General features: G+C 33.5%; 1 protein-coding gene across 1 annotated transcript in view; it reads right to left on the minus strand.

Annotated features, from left to right (window-relative positions):
• The window catches only part of dpr8 (defective proboscis extension response 8), a 391,208-nt gene that overhangs the window by 21,730 nt on the left and 350,468 nt on the right, over positions 1-19,010 (minus strand). Inside the window, exons 4-5 of the mRNA XM_075301029.1 lie at positions 16,137-16,264; positions 4,465-4,633 (exon numbers count right to left, since the gene is read on the minus strand). Coding sequence (XP_075157144.1) covers positions 4,465-4,633; positions 16,137-16,264 — 297 coding nt within the window. The remainder of the gene's footprint in view (positions 1-4,464; positions 4,634-16,136; positions 16,265-19,010) is intronic.

Genomic DNA, 19,010 nt, shown 5'->3' on the forward strand with positions numbered 1-19,010 from the left:
GTAGACTACGTTTAAGGGTGTAGACTACGTTACTTTTATTCGATTTTTATGAAATTGGAAATCTAGAGGTATTTAAGATCCATAAATAGCTATACTAAGGTTGGTACATATCAGTCATGTTTTAATATAGGCCCCATGTAGAGCGTTCTCCCGATTTGACTTCTTGAGAGCATGATAACCGCAATTTTCATCCGATTGCCATTAAATTGGAATTCTAGAGGTAATGAAAGTCCATAAAAAGTTGTGTTAAATTTGGTATATATGGGCCCTTCTTTTAATATAGCTTCCATATAGACCGATCTCTCAATTTGATTTCTTGAGAGCATGGAAACCGCAACTTTCATCTGATTTGCTTGAAATTTGAAATCGAGAGGTACTTTAGGTTCGTAATATTCTGTATCGTATTTGGTACATATCGGTCCATGGTTTAATGGAGCCTCCATATAGAACTTGGAAGTCGTATTTTTGTTTTTTAAATCTGAAGGCATTTTAAATCCAAAAGGAGCTATGCCAAATTTATAATTTATATCGATCAGTGTTGCGGTACAACTTCTTTATTTTTATTTGTCTATAGAAATAAAATTTTGACAAAATTTTCCACAGAAATAAAATTTTGACAAAATTTTCCACAGAAATAAAATTTTTACAAAATTTTCTATAAAAACAAAATGTTGACAAAATTTTCTATAGAAATAAAATTTTGACAAAATTTTCTATAGAAATAAAATGTTGGCAAAATTTTCTATAGAAATAAAATATTGACAAAATTTTCTATGGACAAAAAATTTTTGCAAAATTTTCTATAGAAATACAATTTTGACAAAATTTTCTATAGAAATAAAATTTTGACAAATTTTTCTATAGAAATAAAACTTTAAAAAATTTTCTATAAAAATAAAATGTTGACAAAATTTTCAATAGAAATAAAATTTTGACAAATTTTTCTATAGAAATAAAATGTTGGCAAAATTTTCTATAGATATAAAATATTGACAAAATTTTCCATACACATAAAATTTTTGCTAAATTTTCTATAGAAATAAAATTTTGAAAAAATTTTCTATAGAAATACAATTTTGACAACATTTCCTATAGAAATAAAATTTTGACAAATTTTTCTATAGAAATAAAATTTTAAAATTTTAAAGAAACAAAATTTTCTATAGAAATAAAATGTTGGCAAAATCTTCTATAGAAAGAAAATTTTGACAAAATTTTCCACAGAAATAAAATTTTTACAAAATTTTCTATAGAAATAAAATTTTTGCAAATTTTTCTATTGAAATAAAATTTTGACAAAATTTTCTATAGAAATAAAATGTTGGCAAAATTTTCTATAGAAATAAAATATTGACAAAATTTTCTATAGAAATAAAATGTTGACAAAAATTTTCCATAGAAATAAAATTTTTACAAAATTTTCTATAGAAATAAAATTTTCTATAGAAATAAAATGTTGGCAAAATTTTCTATAGAAATAAAATATTGACAAAATTTTCTATAGACATAAATTTTTTGCAAAATTTTCTATAGACATAAAATTTTTGCAAAATTTTCTATAGAAATAAAATTTTGACAAAATTTTCTATAGAAATAAAATTTTGACAAAATTTTCTATAGAAATAAAATGTTGGCAAAATTTTCTATAGAAATAAAATATTGACAAAATTTTCTATAGAAATAAAATTTTGACAAAAATTTTCCATAGAAATAAAAGTTTTACAAAATTTTCTATAGAAATAAAATGCTGGCAAAATTTTCTATAGAAATAAAATATTGACAAAATTTTCGATAGACATAAAATTTTTGCAAAATTTTCTATAGATATAAAATTTTTGCAAAATTTTCTATAGAAATAAAATTTTGACAAAATTTTCTATAGAAATACAATTTTGACAACATTTTCTATAGAAATAAAATTTTGACAAATTTTTCTATAGAAATAAAATTTTAAAATTTTAAAGAAACAAAAGTTTCTATAGGAAAAAAAATTTTTTCTACAGAAATAAAATTTTGAGAAAATTTTCCACAGAAATAAAATTGTTACAAAATTTTCTATAGAAATAAAATATTTGCAAAATTTTCTATAGAAATAAAATTTTAACAAAATTTTCTATAGAAATAAAATGTTGGCAAAATTTTCTATAGAAATAAAATATTGACAATATTTTCTATAGAAATAAAATTTTGACAAAAATTTTCCATAGAAATAAAATTTTTACAAAATTTTCTATAGAAATAAAATTTTCTATAGAAATAAAATTTTCTATAGAAATAAAATGTTGGCACAATTTTCTATAGAAATAAAATATTGACAAAATTTTCTATAGACATAAAATTTTTGCAAAATTTTCTATAGACATAAAATTTTTGCAAAATTTTCTATAGAAATAAAATTTTGACAAAATTATCTATAGAAATACAATTTTGACAACATTTTCTATAGAAATAAAATTTTGACAAATTTTTCTATAGAAATAAAATTTTAAAATTTTAAAGAAACAAAAGTTTCTATAGAAATAAAATGTTGACAAAATTTTCTATAGAAATAAAATTTTGAGAAAATTTTCCACAGAAATAAAATTTTTACAAAATTTTCTATAGACATAAATTTTTTGCAAAATTTTCTATAGAAATAAAATTTTGACAAAATTTTCTATAGAAATACAATTTTGACAACATTTTCTATAGAAATAAAATTTTGACAAATTGTCATATAGAAATAAAATTTTGAAAAAATTGTTTATAGAAATAAAATTTTGACAAAGTTTTCTAGAGTAATAAAACTTCGATAAAATTTTCTATAGAAATAAAATGTTGGCAAATTTGCTATAGAAATAAAATATTGACAAAATTTTCTATAGAAATAAAATTTTGACAAAAATTTTCCATAGAAATAAAATTTTTACAAAATTTTCTATAGAAATAAAATTTTCTATAGAAATAAAATGTTGGAAAAATTTTCTATAGAAATAAAATATTGACAAAATTTTTTGTAGACATAAAATTTTTGCAAAATTTTCTATAAACATAAAATTTTTGCAAAATTTTCTATAGAAATAAAATTTTGACAAAATTTTCTATAGAAATACAATTTTGACAACATTTTCTATAGAAAAAAAATGTTGATAAGGTTTTCTATAGAAATAAAATTTTGACAAAGTTTTCTATAGAAATAAAATGTTGACAAGATTTTCTATAGAAATAAAATGTTGACAACATTTTCTAAAGAAAAAAAATTTTGACAAAATTTTCTATAGAAATCAAATTTTGACAAAATTTTTTATAGAAAAAGCGTTGACAAAATTTTCTACAGAAATAAAATGTTGACAAAATTTTCTATAGATATAAAATTTTCAGAAATAAATTTTTGTAAAATAAAAAATTGTTTAGTAGTTTTTGGTATGATTTTCTCCAAATGTTGGTAGATAATTTTTGTCTCAAGTTTCAACCGTGACTGTAGTGGTTCGCATTATGTAAATACGCCATCGATAATTTTTATTTAGAAAGTGTTCGTGTGGAAGCGTAATAATGAATCCAATGCCTTTTTCGACCAAAACTCTGACTTTTACAAAATCGAATTTTTCTTCCCGCATGAAAAGGTCTGTTTTGACAAATTTGTAACAGACCAATAACAAATAAGTTTGTTAAAAACTTTCTCTAAATATTAAAATATTTTATCAGAATTATTGTACAATAATCTGATATCGGCATAGAACTGTATATAGAAAAGTTACAAATCATTCGCAGGGGTAATACGGTATTGTATAGGATGGCAACGTATTGAAAAAAAAAAAAAAACAATAGTATGCATTTGCCATCCCTGCTTAATATACTTGTTTAATTTAAAGTTTTTTGTTTGATTTTCAATGTTTCATTTCTTCATGAAAGTGAAAGTATACAACGAACTTACGATATTCTATTTATTGACTTGCTACATAAAAGATTCCATGAAAATATTAAAATATTTTTATTCAAAATTTATTACGCTGCCATTGTTAGTAGTAATATGCGAGTAAAAACTATTCACAGACCTGCTTTCTGTTGACAAATGGCCCCAAATAACAATACAATATACATTTACCCTTGCATCGTTGTTAAGGTAGAAAACATAAAAACGCACTTCTTGCCTTTATTGGCTATATTGCACATAAAAGAATTTTTTTAATAAAATTTATTTCCATAGAAAGTATTTGCAAAGTATTTCTCAAAATCTTTTCACTATATCGTGCCGTCATACATTGCGCTAGAACCAGCAGCAGTATCATCGATCCTTATTTGCATACATGTACAATATATCTAGAGGGGGGCAAATTTTTATTGCTTTTGTTTGGAAGATAACCCCGAAGATAATAAAGAATATATTTTATGGGTGTTTAGAAGCAGTTATTGCTCTTGTTCTTTATGTGTCTTAAAGGCTATTAACAAAGGTTGGCTCATTCATTCATTCACTTGTTTACTTACCATCAACGATGTGTACCCGCACTGATGTGGGATTTGCATTCGATGGCGTACACGTATAAAGTCCCGAATCCTGTTGTATGGCTTTCTGCACCAGTAAACGGCTTGTAGTTAGGACACCCTTTTCTGTAACTAATGATATACCGCCACGTGGTGAATCAAAATTTATGACCTGTTACAGGATGTGTCAGACAATAACAATATCGGCAGCATTATTTCGTAAAAGAGAGAGGGAATAAAAAAAAACAAAACACACATCAAAAGTCAATGTTAAAGTTAATATACTTAAATGTATTGATGAATGGAATGGATACACTGAAAGAATAAATATTTATATATAGGTAATGAGAGAACAAAGCTAAAGTAAGGTGGGAGGGAGGAAGCCACCGTGGTGCAATGGTTAGCATGCCCGCCTTGCATGCACAAGGTCGTGGGTTCGATTCGTGCTTCGACCGAACACCAAAAAGTTTTTCAGCGGTGGATTATCCCACCTCAGTAATGCTGGTGACATTTCTGAGGGTTTCAAAGCTTCTCTAAGTGATTTCACTGCAATGTGGAACGTCGTTCGGACTCGGCTATAAAAAGGAGGTCCCTTGTCATTGAGCTTAACATGGAATCGGGCAGCACTCAGTGATAAGAGAGAAGTTCACCAATGTGGTATCACAATGGACTGAATAGTCTATGTGAGCCTGATACGTCGGGCTGTCATCTAACCTAACCTAACCTAACCTAAGGTGGGAGGGATCGGATTAGTTGACCCCATGTTACACCCACCAATTCTTATGAATTTGTAATGGTTAAAACATTTTGTGTTTGTGTGAGAGATCACATGTGGTCACTCTCTTTATGCACTGCAAAAACTGTTACTTGCAATTGAAGTTAATTTTAGTGTTTTTTTTTTTTATACTTTTAACGTGTCTTTTGTAGCTGTTCTACTTAGCAATGAGGGTTTGACAACGGAGGACGTAGTTCGGGATATACGCATCAGGTACTACTGAAACTACAAAAAATAGTACGAAAAATTTTCCAATAAAAATTTTAATTGAGTTTTAAAAATGTTCAATTAAAAATGTAATTGATTCTACAATTTGTTTAATTGAAACAAAAATTAGTTGCTTCAATTATATTTTTAATTGGACCAATTAATTTTTTCTTATTGACTTTATTGATTGATACTATCATTTCTGCGATTAAAGATATTCCAATTAAAAATCAATTGGATCAATAATTTTGGCGATTCAAAACAAACAAGTATATACGGCCGTAAGTTCGGTCAGGCCGAATCTTATGTACACTCCACCATGGATTGCGTAGAAACTTCTACGAAAGACTGTCATCCACAATCGAATTACTTGGGTTGTTGTAAAACTTACCAATGGTAAGGTATCTTAAAACTTCTTAACATCGTCTTCTAAATTGTAAGTTAGTCCATACGTGGTATATATAAGACAAAAAAGGTATATATAGGTAAATCTACAAATAATTAAGAATCGATATGGACTTTTGCACGGTACTTAGAGAGCCAGAATTGAAATATGGAGCTATATACAATTATGAACTTGATATGGACTAATTTTTGTGTGATTGGGGATTGATTTATCTGAGGGCTATATAAAGGGTGGTTAAATTGTAAGGGCCCATGTTGAATGTGAACCACACCTAAACGCCAAGTTTTCTTCCGAATTTTATTTGACATTTCTCTATTTCAGACTTACTCAATTTGAACCATAGAGAAGTACACAATCCAACAATGTGTTAAATGGTTCCAAGAAATAGCAACAGTGGATGATCAATTTTCGAAGAAAATCATCTTCAGTGATGAGGCACATTTTCACCTCAGTGGATTCGTCAATAAACAGAATTCCCGCATTTGGGCGAATGAGAATCCAAGAGTGATTGTCGAAAAACCAATGCACCAACAAAGAGTGACTGATTGGTGCGATTTATGGGCTGGCGGCATCATCGGGCCGTATTTTTTCCAAAATGAGGCCGGTCAGGCAGTTACTGTGAATAGTGTTCGCTATCATGAGATGATATTTTTGTTTACTTGTGTTTACCTGTGCAGCTGCGTTTTTTATGGCTCCAACTTGCCTTAATATTTCGTTTGGAAAAAAGCCAAAAGTCCCATCCACAAACTGTTTAATCCATGCCGCGTCGTGTAAAGATCTTCTGATCGTGAACGTGTGTTTTTGTGTATTGAACAGTAAAAAATCTCAATAATTTAATTTTTTTATAAAAAAGAAAACATTTCGACCCCAAAAATACGATATTAAAATCTGATAGAGACAGACACAAACTAAAAACAAAAACAGCTGTTCGTGTCACTCATAATAGTGGCATAAAAAAGTGCTGCCAAGTTTGTAACAAAATAAACCAAACGTAGTAGTACGGTATTGCCATAGAGATAAAAAAAGTCTGATTTTCCGTTACATTCAAATCCCGAAAGGGAAATGGATGAGGATTTGCCATGCGAATCACCAAGAAATAGCCTTAGCCATTTCAGAGTCTCCAAATTAAAAGAATTGGAAATAAAAAACATTCAATTACTTGAGAGAATTAGAACACTCGAAGAAATATGCACCAAATTACATGCAGAGAATGAATATTTTCGCTCAACGATCAACGTTAAGGAACCTTCTCACGAAAGAAGCTCACATCCCCAAAATAGTGATAATGTAGGAGACAATACCGAACATGTATTAAATACAAATCAGCAACATGCTTATGAAACAGATGAAGAAGAGTTGGCTAAAGAAACCGAGTGGATTGTGGTAAAGAGAAATAAAAACAAAAATGGTAAAGCAAACAGGAAAGCATCCATATCTCCTTCAACTTCACCTATAAATAATGGATCATCTGATCCAATAAATACAATTAATGAAGTAAGTCACACACCAACTGCAACTAAGATGCCATTGAGGCCGCCCCCTATAATTATAAAATCAACCGAAAACTTCGGAACTTTACAAGAAATTTTAAAAACGAATGCTCAAAAAGGGTTTCTTATAAAATTAATAGATAATAATTCTCAAAAAATATCAACTTTCGATGGGAATGATTACCGCCAAGTCACGAAAGCATTAAATGAAGCCAGCATTCAATGGCATTCCTATGAAAATAAACATAATAGACCTATTAGAGTAGTTGCAAAAAACCTTCATCACTCTTGTGATCCAGTGGAGATTATATCGGACCTTAAAAAACAAGGATTCAAAATTCTTAACGTCTACAATAAAATCCATTATATAACAAAAACTCCTCTAAACATGTTTGTTCTTAGCTTTGACAATTCAGAAAATATTGAGAATATATATGGTATTAAGCAAATAGCACACACTGTTGTACATATTGAATCGATGAAAGCTCCAAAACATATACCGCAATGTAAAAATTGCCAAGGCTATAACCACACAAAGAATTATTGTTCAAAACAGCCGCGCTGTGCAAGATGTGCTGGAAAACATGAAACAAAAAACTGTGAAAAACCAACAGTATTCTTACCTAAATGTTGTAACTGTGGTGAACAACACCCAGCGAGCTACAGAGGTTGTATAGTGGCGAAAGAATTGCAGAAATTGAGGAACAAGAAACGCAGTATAAACAAGACTGAGAACCCAAAACCCGCCTTAAATTCTGTTAACAAATCTCCCAATGTCAACAAAACCCGTGTGACGCAAAACATAAACACCAGATCCCAAAGTTATTCCTACGCAGTTAAACAAAATATTCCATCACACGAAGTTTCAAACAGGGCAACCTCTCAAAACCCTCTTACGCTAATTCTATCCAAACTGGAGGCAATAGAAAATTTCAATAAATCTTTGGATGCGCGTCTAAGTATACTGGAAGAAAACTTCTTTAGTAGCCTAAATTAAATGTACCGGTCCGTAAAAATAATGCAATGGAATGCAAACGGATTGCTTCGTCATAAAGACGAGCTCCTAAGTATATTGGAGTATAAAAATATTGATATTTGTCTTGTGAGTGAGACACACTTTACGAAAGAGTCTCAGTTAAACTACAGAAATTATAGCGTATATAGCGCAATCCATCCAAGTAATAATGCAAGAGGAGGAAGCGCCATCATAGTTAAAAAATCAATAGATCATTACCTGGAAAACACATATAGTTCGGAAGACTTCCAAGGCACAACAATTACAATAATGGAAAACAATATGCCGTTATCAATAACATCTGTATACAGTCCGCCTAGACACAATATAAAATCTGAAAGGTACAGAGAAATATTTGAAAAACACAAATATAGATTTATAATGGGCGGTGATTTTAACGCGAAGAACACGTACTGGGGATCCAGATTAACAAATCCTAAAGGAAGAGAACTGATGAAGGCTCTCACGCAAACAGGGTGTAAACCAATTTCCACGGGTAAACCAACATACTGGCCGACCGACACTCAGAAATATCCGGATTTAATAGATTTTTTTATTACAAGAAAGATATCAACTTTCGAGCTATCAATAGAAAGTGGCTACGAGCTCAGCTCTGATCATACCCCAATATATTTAACCTTCCGAGGTACGAACATATCACAAAACTACAATAATCCCCTGACACATAAAAAAACAGATTGGAAATACTTCAAATATTTGATTGACAGTTCTACGCTTCTTTCTGACATTGAGACTACGGATGACATTGAAGATGAAGTGCTTAAATTTTCGAATTCTATCCAATACGCTGCATGGAATAGTACTCCAGTTCTTAATACCCCTATAAATACATCAACGTATCCTTCTTACATAACAGACCTTATTAAATCCAAGCGAAAACTTCGCAAAAAATGGCAAATATCGCGGTCCCCAATAGACAAGCGGACTTTTAACAATGCGTCGAAAAATTTAAGTAGAAAAATAAAAAGATATAATGAAGATCGGTTTTATAAAAGTATATCCAATTTAACTTACGACAGCAAATCAAACTATTCTCTTTGGAAAACAACCAAACAGTATAACAGACCAATAAACCAAAAAGCTCCACTGCGGAGTGCAAACGGAACATGGGCAAAAAGTAATGTTGAGAAAGTTCAATGTTTTGCGGAACACCTGAAATCAACTTTTTCAGATTCTTCTTCGAGTCGTATTGACTCTATACCATTGTCACATCTTCATCAAAGCAACAGTTCAATGTCACTAGAAAAATTTACTTTTAAGGACGTATGGGATGCTATAAGAAGATTTGAAAACAAAAAGTCGCCTGGATTTGATCTCATAAGCGGAGAAGTCCTAAAAAATTTGCCCTATAAAGGTGTAGCAAAACTAACTTCCATAATGAATGCTATCTGGATGAAAAACTATTTTCCCTCTTTGTGGAAAGTCGCCGAAATCATTATGATTCCAAAACCTGGAAAAAATCCTCTTGATGTACAATCATATAGACCAATCTCGTTACTTCCCGTGCTCGGAAAACTGTTCGAAAGACTTTTTTGCAACCGATTGGAAACTGTCGTAACTTCAAGGAACATTATTCCTGACCACCAGTTTGGGTTTAGAAAGCAACATTCAACGATAGAACAAGTTCACAGGGTGACAAGCTACATAGAAAAATCGTTTGAATATGAAAAAGTTTGTTCTGCGGTATTCCTAGACGTCTCGCAAGCCTTTGATAGAGTAAATCATGCTGGCCTCATTCGGAAAATTAAAACATTGCTACCACACAATTTTTGTAATCTCCTTCAATCATACTTGGAAGATAGATACTTTAGAGTGCGATACGAAAGTTCATATAGTGAACTACAGCCAATTAAATCAGGCGTTCCACAGGGAAGCATCCTGGGACCCATTTTATATCTTCTGTACACTCATGACGTTCCGACCACTGAAAACTGTTTCATAGGTACATTTGCGGATGATACAGTAATAATGGCGACAGGCTCAGATACGCTAGAAACCAAAGCAAAATTGCAGAATGCATTAAATGATTTACATAAGTGGACTATAGACTGGGACTTGAAATTAAACAGCAATAAGTCAACCCATATTGACTTCGCTTTAAAACGCATAACATACAACCCTCTATTCATAAACGAAAATCAGATTCCGCACTCACGATCAGCAAAATATCTCGGAATTACATTGGACTCAAAGCTCAAGTGGCATGATCATATTGAAAGAAAAAGGGAAGAATTGGTGGCAAAATACAGAGAACTCCAATGGCTGATTGGACGAAATTCAATACTGTCGTTAGACAATAAGCTCATGATTTATAACCAAACGCTAAAACCGGTTTGGCTGTATGGCATTCAACTTTGGGGTTGTGCCAAAACAACTCAAATAGAGAAAATACAACGCTTTCAAAATAAAGTACTAAGAAATGCAGTAAACGCACCGTGGTATATAAGAAACAGCGACTTACATCGAGATCTTCAAGTAACAACCGTGAAAGAAGAGATCACAAATCGCGCAAAGAAGCACAACGAAAGACTGCAAAATCATATTAATTTCGAAGCAGCGGAGCTTTCACAAAATAGCAACATGAGAAGAAGACTGCGCAGAGTAAAGCCTCATGACCTTATTACTCGTTTTACTACGAATTAAAGTCCATAGACATTGTTTTCTTTTTTCCTAATAATTTATTACTAATATAGTATTATAAGATTATCTGCCTAAACTACTAGTTAGTCACTTCTTAATTAAGAGACTAGTTGTAGTATTATATAAGCATAGCATGTATTGTAAAATTTGCTTAAATAAAAAAAAAAAAAAAAAAATGAGATGATAACGAACTTTTTATGGCCCGAATTGGAAGATATGGATGTGGACGATATGTGGTTTCAGCAGGACGGTGCCACTTGCCACTCAGCTAACGAAACAATGGCTCTTTTGCGCAACAAATTCAATGGCCATGTTATCTCACGTAATGGCGATGTCAATTGGCCGCCAAAATCATGTGATTTGACACATGGACTTTTGACATTGGGGTTATTAGAAAGAAAAGGTGTACGTCGATAAGCCAGCAATAATTCAAGAGCTAAAGGATGAGATAATTCGGCACATTAACGGCATAGAACCTCCATTATGCCTCAGTGTCATCGAAAATTTCGACCATCGGATGAAGTGTTCCACCGAGGTCGCGGCGCCCATTTGGCCGATATTTTGTTCCATACATAATTGAGTAATACCAATATATCATAATAAAATAAAATGACAATAATTTCCTAAATAGTTTGTGTTTTATTCAAAATCAACATCGGCCCTTGACATTTTAACCACCCTTTATAACTATAGACCGATATGGACCTAGTTAGGCATGGTTGTTAAAGGCCATAACACAATGAACCAAATTTCAACTGACTCGGATGAATTTTGCTTCTCCAAGAGGCTTCAAAACCAAATCTCGGGATCGGTTTATATGGGGGCTATATATGTTTGTGGTCCGATATTGACCACTTTTGCCGTGGTTGTTAAATATCATATACTAACACCACGTTTTAAATTTCAATCAGATCGGATGAATTTTGCTCTTCCAAGGGGCTCTGGAGGTCAAATCTGGGGATCGGTTTATATGGGGGCTATATATAATTATAGACCGATTTCGACCAATTTGTGCATGGGTATTTGAGGCCATATATTAAAACCACGTACCATATTTTAACTGAATCAGATAAAGTTTGCTCTTCCAAGAGGCTCCTGAGGTCACATCTGGGGATCGGTTTATATGGGGGCTACATGTAATTATGAACCGGTATGGACCAATTCCTGCATGGTTATTAGATACCATATACTACCACCACGTACCAAATTTCAACCGAATCGGATGAATTTTGCTCTCCCACGAGGCCCCGGAGGTCAAATTTGGGGATTGGTTTTTATGGGAGCTATATATAATTATGGACCGATTTCGACCAATTTTTGCATGGGTGTTTGAGGCCATACATTAAAACCACGTACCAAATTTCAACTGAAGGAGATGAATTTTGCTCTTCCAAGAGGCTCCGGAGGTCAAATCTGTTGATCGGTTTATATGGGGGCTATATATAATTATGGACCGATATGGACCATTTTTTGCATGGCCATTAGACACCATATACTAACACCATGTACCAAATTTCAGCTGGATCGGATGAAATTTGCTGCTCTTAGAGTTCCCGCAAGCCAAATTTGGGAGTCCATTTATATGGGGCTTATACGTAAAAGTGAACCGTTATGGACCATTTGCAATACTATTCGACCTACATCAATAACAACTACTTGTGCCAAGTTTCAAGTCGATAGCTTGTTTCGTTCGGAAGTTAGCGTGATTTCAACAGACGGACATGCTTAGATCGACGCAGAATTTCGCCACGACCCAGAATATATATACTTTTTGGGGTCTTAGAGCAATATTTGGATGTGTTACAAACGGAATGACAAAGTTACTATACCCCCATCTTATGGTGGAGGGTATAAAAATGGTGTTCGTTTGGGGCAGGGATTTAACCCACGACCCTTTGCATGCGAGGCGGACATGCTAATCATACCTCCACGTGGCAAACAAATGTATGTTTCTGTTAAATAATGTTTTGTTTGCATCGGCTCGTGGGCGCCGCAGACTATGCTATATAGATGTAACTTATAACGATAATTGTCTATTGGTGACCATAACAGCTACGTAGCCCAGTGGATAGTGTGTTGGCTTACAAACTGTATGCTCCGCGGTTCGATTCTCCGTCCAGGTGAAAGGTAAAATTTAAAAAATTTATAAAATTTAATAATTTCTTCAACATTATTTGTATTAAAGAAAATGGTGCCAAGAACTAAAAAAATTCGTGGAAGTGAAAATTATATGAGGGAATGAGCACAATCTTCTTTGGGGAAAAATTCTTCCAAGCATATAATATTTTTGGGCTCACAATGCTTCCAAACATATAATGTGTTGACATAAAACAAACTTAACAATGTTTTGGCAGTATCCAATAATATATGTGCTTCCTGCAAAATAGGTTTGGAACATATGTTAGAGAAACGATTTTTTTTTGAGGATGTAGAAGTTATCAAGGTCGAAGTCAAGATACTTTTGTTCACGAACGAAATATCTTTACGTCATCCGCGAACATAAGAATATTTGAAAATTTTATAATTGATGGGAGATCATTGACGAACAGTCAAAAAACAGATCCGACGGTCATCGATAAATGGACTCAGAATTTAATTCTAAGAAGATCGGAATACTAAACGATGGGTCTCGGACTTGCCCTTCTTTGCATTACATACAAGTGAACATACTTATTATACCCTGTACCGCAGTAGTGGCGAAGGGTGTAACCAAGAAAAGGGTAGCCAATTCGATGCGCGCATTCCACGGTACACTCTGTACCCAAAAACTACAAAAAAGTCAGTTTTACTATCTCTGGTTCGTGACACCTATACATGGCTCATCAAAGATGGTAGTGAGACCATTCTGAAACTCTTAAATCAAGGTTTCCGAGTATCACAATGGACTGAATAGTCTAAGTGAGCTTGAATCTTAATCGGGCTGCCACTTTAACCTAACCTTTAAGGTTTCCTAGAGTAGAAATCCCCTTGTCCTTGCCTTGTGATCGAATTAACATATCGACAGTACAAACTACTGCACAGAACCTATATTTGTATACCCAAAAATCATTTTACTCAATAGTCTATGTGGAATAGGAGATCCAATTTAAGTACTGCAAAATTTTCTTAAAGTGTAGATATAAATAACAACTAAAATAAAATCGAAAAAACGTTCACGATTTGAATTTCATAACTGCAATATCAATATCTTTCACCTTGGCCCAACGACCCTTCGAGAGATAGGAGGTAATTTGTATTGGACATTATGTAAATTTTATTATGGGACAAAATGTGACAATATTTTGTCACATATAAACGACACAAAATACATATAATCATAAGAGTAGTCCATATATGTCGGGAATTTTTATTATTTACGTTGACATTTTATTTGGTCATTCTTTTCAAACACTTAAGTCCCAACTCCCCTTCGCCCCATCCCTCTACCACACACCATTAAGAATTTTTCTTTTTGTGTATCTTCTCACCTCAGAAGTCCGGCAAAAAAAACGGATAAATGAATTGGAATGGGAATATAACTTGACACATACCCTTATCATTTTGGTAATCACATACATTTGTTTGGTAACATGTCATATTTTTATGACACTTCATGTAGTCGTTTGGCCATATTCCCACACTACACTTATAACTCCCCGATAATAGGCCGATGTGAGAAAAAAAAACAAAAAAGGTCTCTCAGAATGATTTGTGAGATTGAATGTATGGGCTAGTTTGCAAATAAAGGGTGATTTGTTAAGAGCTTGATAACTTTTTTAAAAAAAAAAAAACGCATAAAATTTGCAAAATCTCATCGGTTCTTTATTTGAAACGTTAGATTGGTCCATGACATTTACTTTTTGAAGATAATTTCATTTAAATGTTGACCGCGGCTGCGTCTTAGGTGGTCCATTCGGAAAGTCCAATTTTGGGCAACTTTTTCGAGCATTTCGGCCGGAATAGCCCGAATTTCTTCGGAAATGTTGTCTTCCAAAGCTGGAATAGTTGCTGGCTTATTTCTGTAGACTTTAGACTTGACGTAGCCCCACAAAAAATAGTCTAAAGGCGTCAAATCGCATGATCTTGGTGGCCAACTTACCGGTCCATTTCTTGAGATGAATTGTTCTCCGAAGTTTTCCCTCAAAATGGCCATAGAATCGCGAGCTGTGTGGCATGTAGCGCCATCTTGTTGAAACCACATGTCAACCAAGTTCAGTTCTTCCATTTTTGGCAACAAAAAGTTTGTTAGCATCGAACGATAGCGATCGCCATTCACCGTAACGTTGCGTCCAACAGCATCTTTGAAAAAATACGGTCCAATGATTCCACCAGCGTACAAACCACCCCAAACAGTGCATTTTTCGGGATGCATGGGCAGTTCTTGAACGGCTTCTGGTTGCTCTTCACTCCAAATGCGGCAATTTTGCTTATTTACGTAGCCATTCAACCAGAAATGAGCCTCATCGCTGAACAAAATTTGTCGATAAAAAAGCGGATTTTCTGCCAACTTTTCTAGGGCCCATTCACTGAAAATTCGACGTTGTGGCTCGTTAGTAAGTCTATTCATGATGAAATGTCAAAGCATACTGAGCATCTTTCTCTTTGACACCATGTCTGAAATCCCACGTGATCTGTCAAATACTAATGCATGAAAATCCTAACCTCAAAAGAATCACCCTTTATATGATTTTTGTTACCCACGATACCTTGTATGGGACAAAATGGGTGTGACTCCCTAATCTGCAAGACTCCATTTTTCTAATATTTGCATAGGGTGGGGGAGTGCATACCCCTATACCTAAGGGTCTGAGATTTTCAAGTAACAAAACGAAAAGTAGTATTGAATTCATGTATACCTAAAGGTATGCTATATTGACTTAAGCCCTAAGGTATGCAACAAATTGTATATTTTATTTACATAGGGGATTTCTTAAAATATTTGATATCATTTTCGTTATCGTCTCCTTTTTGGTGATTTTTTGTGTTTTTTTTTTATTTTAATGCCGAAGGTAGACAAAAACTAATTTGTTGATGTCTTCATCTGTTGCCAAAAATGAAAATGATATTCTTCTGTGGCTAGATATGGGTTCGCTTCTCTATAGCATTTTTTTTTTAGATTTTATGGACTGTTGCCTGACTTACCTGACGGTTGTGTGACCATATGACGGTAGGTGGTGGCTCAGGGGCAAATTTAACGATACAGGTAAGATTTATTGTGGAACCTTTATTTATATGTAATTCGGGTCCTCCAATTACTTCGGTGACAGGTTCTGAAAAAAAAAAAAATAGAGAGAAAAATATGATATTTTTCAATTATATTATATGATTTCATAAATGGTAAATGTAAAATGTGTGACTTTTTAGGCATTTTGAAATATGAGAACAATATTAAAATAATTTTTAAATTTATTAAAATTTAAAAGATTTTATCAACAAAGAAGCAGGGCGGTTAATATTTTGTATAATTTAAATATGACAATGTTCTAAATATATCATGAATTAGTTCTTTCGTTTACATACCTACCCTCTGTCATATACAGTGTGGCCTATATGTATAGCAACCAACTTCAGGTTGCTAATATTTTTAAAATTGCTGGAAAACCTAATTGGCAATCGTTATTTATTTCTCGTACCAAAGCCGAATTGTATTGTATCCAAAAAGTGGGCGAAAAAAACTATATCTTTTACCGTATGTAAAAGTTCTGCCTCACTTTTTTAAACCCTCCGCCATATGATGGGTGGTATATTAACTTTGTCATTCCGTTTGTAACACACCGAAATATTGCTCTAAGACCCCATAAAGTTTATATATTCTGGGTCGTGGTGAAATTCTGAGTCGATCTAAGCATGTCCGTCCGTCTGTTGAAATCGCGCTAACTTCCGAACGAAACAAGCTATCGACTTGAAACTTGGCACAAGTAGTTGTTATTGATGTAGGTCGGATGGTATTGCAAATGGGCCATATCGGTCCACTTTTACGTATAGCCCCCATATAACCCAAATTTAGTTTTCGATTCCTCTAAGAGAAGCAAATTTCATCCAATCCGGCTGAAATTTGGTACATGGTGTTAGTATATAGTCTCTAACAACCTTGCACAAACAGGTCCATATCGGTCCATAATTGCATATAGCCCCCATATAAACCGATCCCCCGATTTGGCTTTCGATTCCTCTAAGAGAAGCAAATTTCATCCGATCCGGCTGATATTTGGTACATGGTGTTAGTATATAGTCTCTAACAACCTTGCACAAATTGGTCCATATCGGTCCATAATTACATATAGCCCCCATATAAACCGATCCCCCGATTTGGCTTGCGGAGCCTCTAAGAGAACCAAATTTCATCCGATCCGGCTGAAATTTGGTACATGGTGTTAATATATGGTCTCTAACAACCATGCAAAAATTGGTCCACATCGGTCCATAATTATATATAGCCCCCATATAAACCGATCTTCCGATTTGGTTTGCGGAGCCCCTAAGAGAAGCAAATTTCATCCGATCCGGCTGAAATTTGGTACATGGTATTGGTATATGGTCTCTAATGACCATGCAACAATTGGTCCACATCGGTCCATAATTATATATAGCCCCCATATAGACCGATCTCCCGAGTTTACTTCTTGGGCTTATAGAAACCGCAGTTTTTATTCAATTTACCTGAAATTGGACATCTAGAGGTATTGTAGGACTACAAATACGTTTGCCAAAAATTGTGAGTATCGGTCCATGTTTTGGTATGGTCCCCATATAAAACGACCTCCCGATTTGGGGTCTTGGGCTTATAGAAACCATAGTTTTTATCCAATTTGTCTGAAATTGGAAATCTAGAGATATTTTAGGACCATAAAGAGGTGTGTTGAAAATGGTGAGTATCGGTCCATATTTTAGTATAGCCCCCATAAGAACGATCTCCCGATTTAACTCCTTGGGTTTCTAGAAGCCGTAGTTTTTATCTGATTTGCCTGAAATTGTAAATATTCTGGTATTTTAGGATCACAAAAACATGTATCGGATTAAGTTTTTATCGGTCCACTTGGTAATGCCACCATATAGACCGACTTCACTTCTTGAGGGTGTAGAAGGTGCACTGATCATGAAAATAGCTTGAAACTCAATGTAAAATTTCCAGATTTTACTTCTACAGATTTAAGATTACAGTACAGATACACAATATATTCGGCACATCTCGTTATGGTCTTAGAATACCTCTAGATTTCCAATTTCAGACAATCTGCATAAAAACTGCGGATACTAGAAGATCAAGAAGTAAAATCGGGAGATCGGTCTATATGGGGGCTATATCAAAACATGGTCCGATAATCCCCTTTTTATACCCACCACCATGGGGGGTATAATAAGTTTGTCATTCCGTTTGTAACACATCGAAATATCGATTTCCGACTATATAAAGTATATATATTATTGATCAGGGAGAAATTCTAAGACGATATAACGATGTCCGTCTGTCCGTCTGTCTGTCTGTCTGTCTGTCTGTTGTAATCACGCTACAGTCTTCAATAATGAAGCAATCGTGCTGAAATTTTGCACAAACTCGTCTTTTGTCTGCAGGCAGGTCAAGTTCGAAGATGGGCTATATCGGTCCAGGTTTTTATATAGTCCCCATACAAACCGACCTCCCGATTTGGGGTCTTGGGCTTATAGAAATCGTAGTTTTTATCAAATTTGCCTGAAATTTGAAATCTAGAGGTATTTTATGACCATAAAGAGGTGTGCCAAAAATGGTGAGTATCGGTCCATGTTTTGGTATAGCCCCCATATAGACCGATCTCCCGATTTTACTTCTTGGGCTTATAGAAACCGCAGTTTTTATTCAATTTACTTGAAATTGGAAATCTAGAGGTATTGTAGGACCACAAATACGTGTGCCAAAAATTGTGAGTATCGGTCCATGTTTTGGTATGGTCCCCATATAAAACGACCTCCCGATTTGGGGTCTTGGGCTTATAGAAACCATAGTTTTTATCCAATTTGTCTGAAATTGGAAATCTAGAG

Source organism: Haematobia irritans, chromosome 3 (assembly GCF_050003625.1).
Source record: "Haematobia irritans isolate KBUSLIRL chromosome 3, ASM5000362v1, whole genome shotgun sequence".
Taxonomy (NCBI): Eukaryota; Metazoa; Arthropoda; class Insecta; order Diptera; family Muscidae; genus Haematobia; species Haematobia irritans.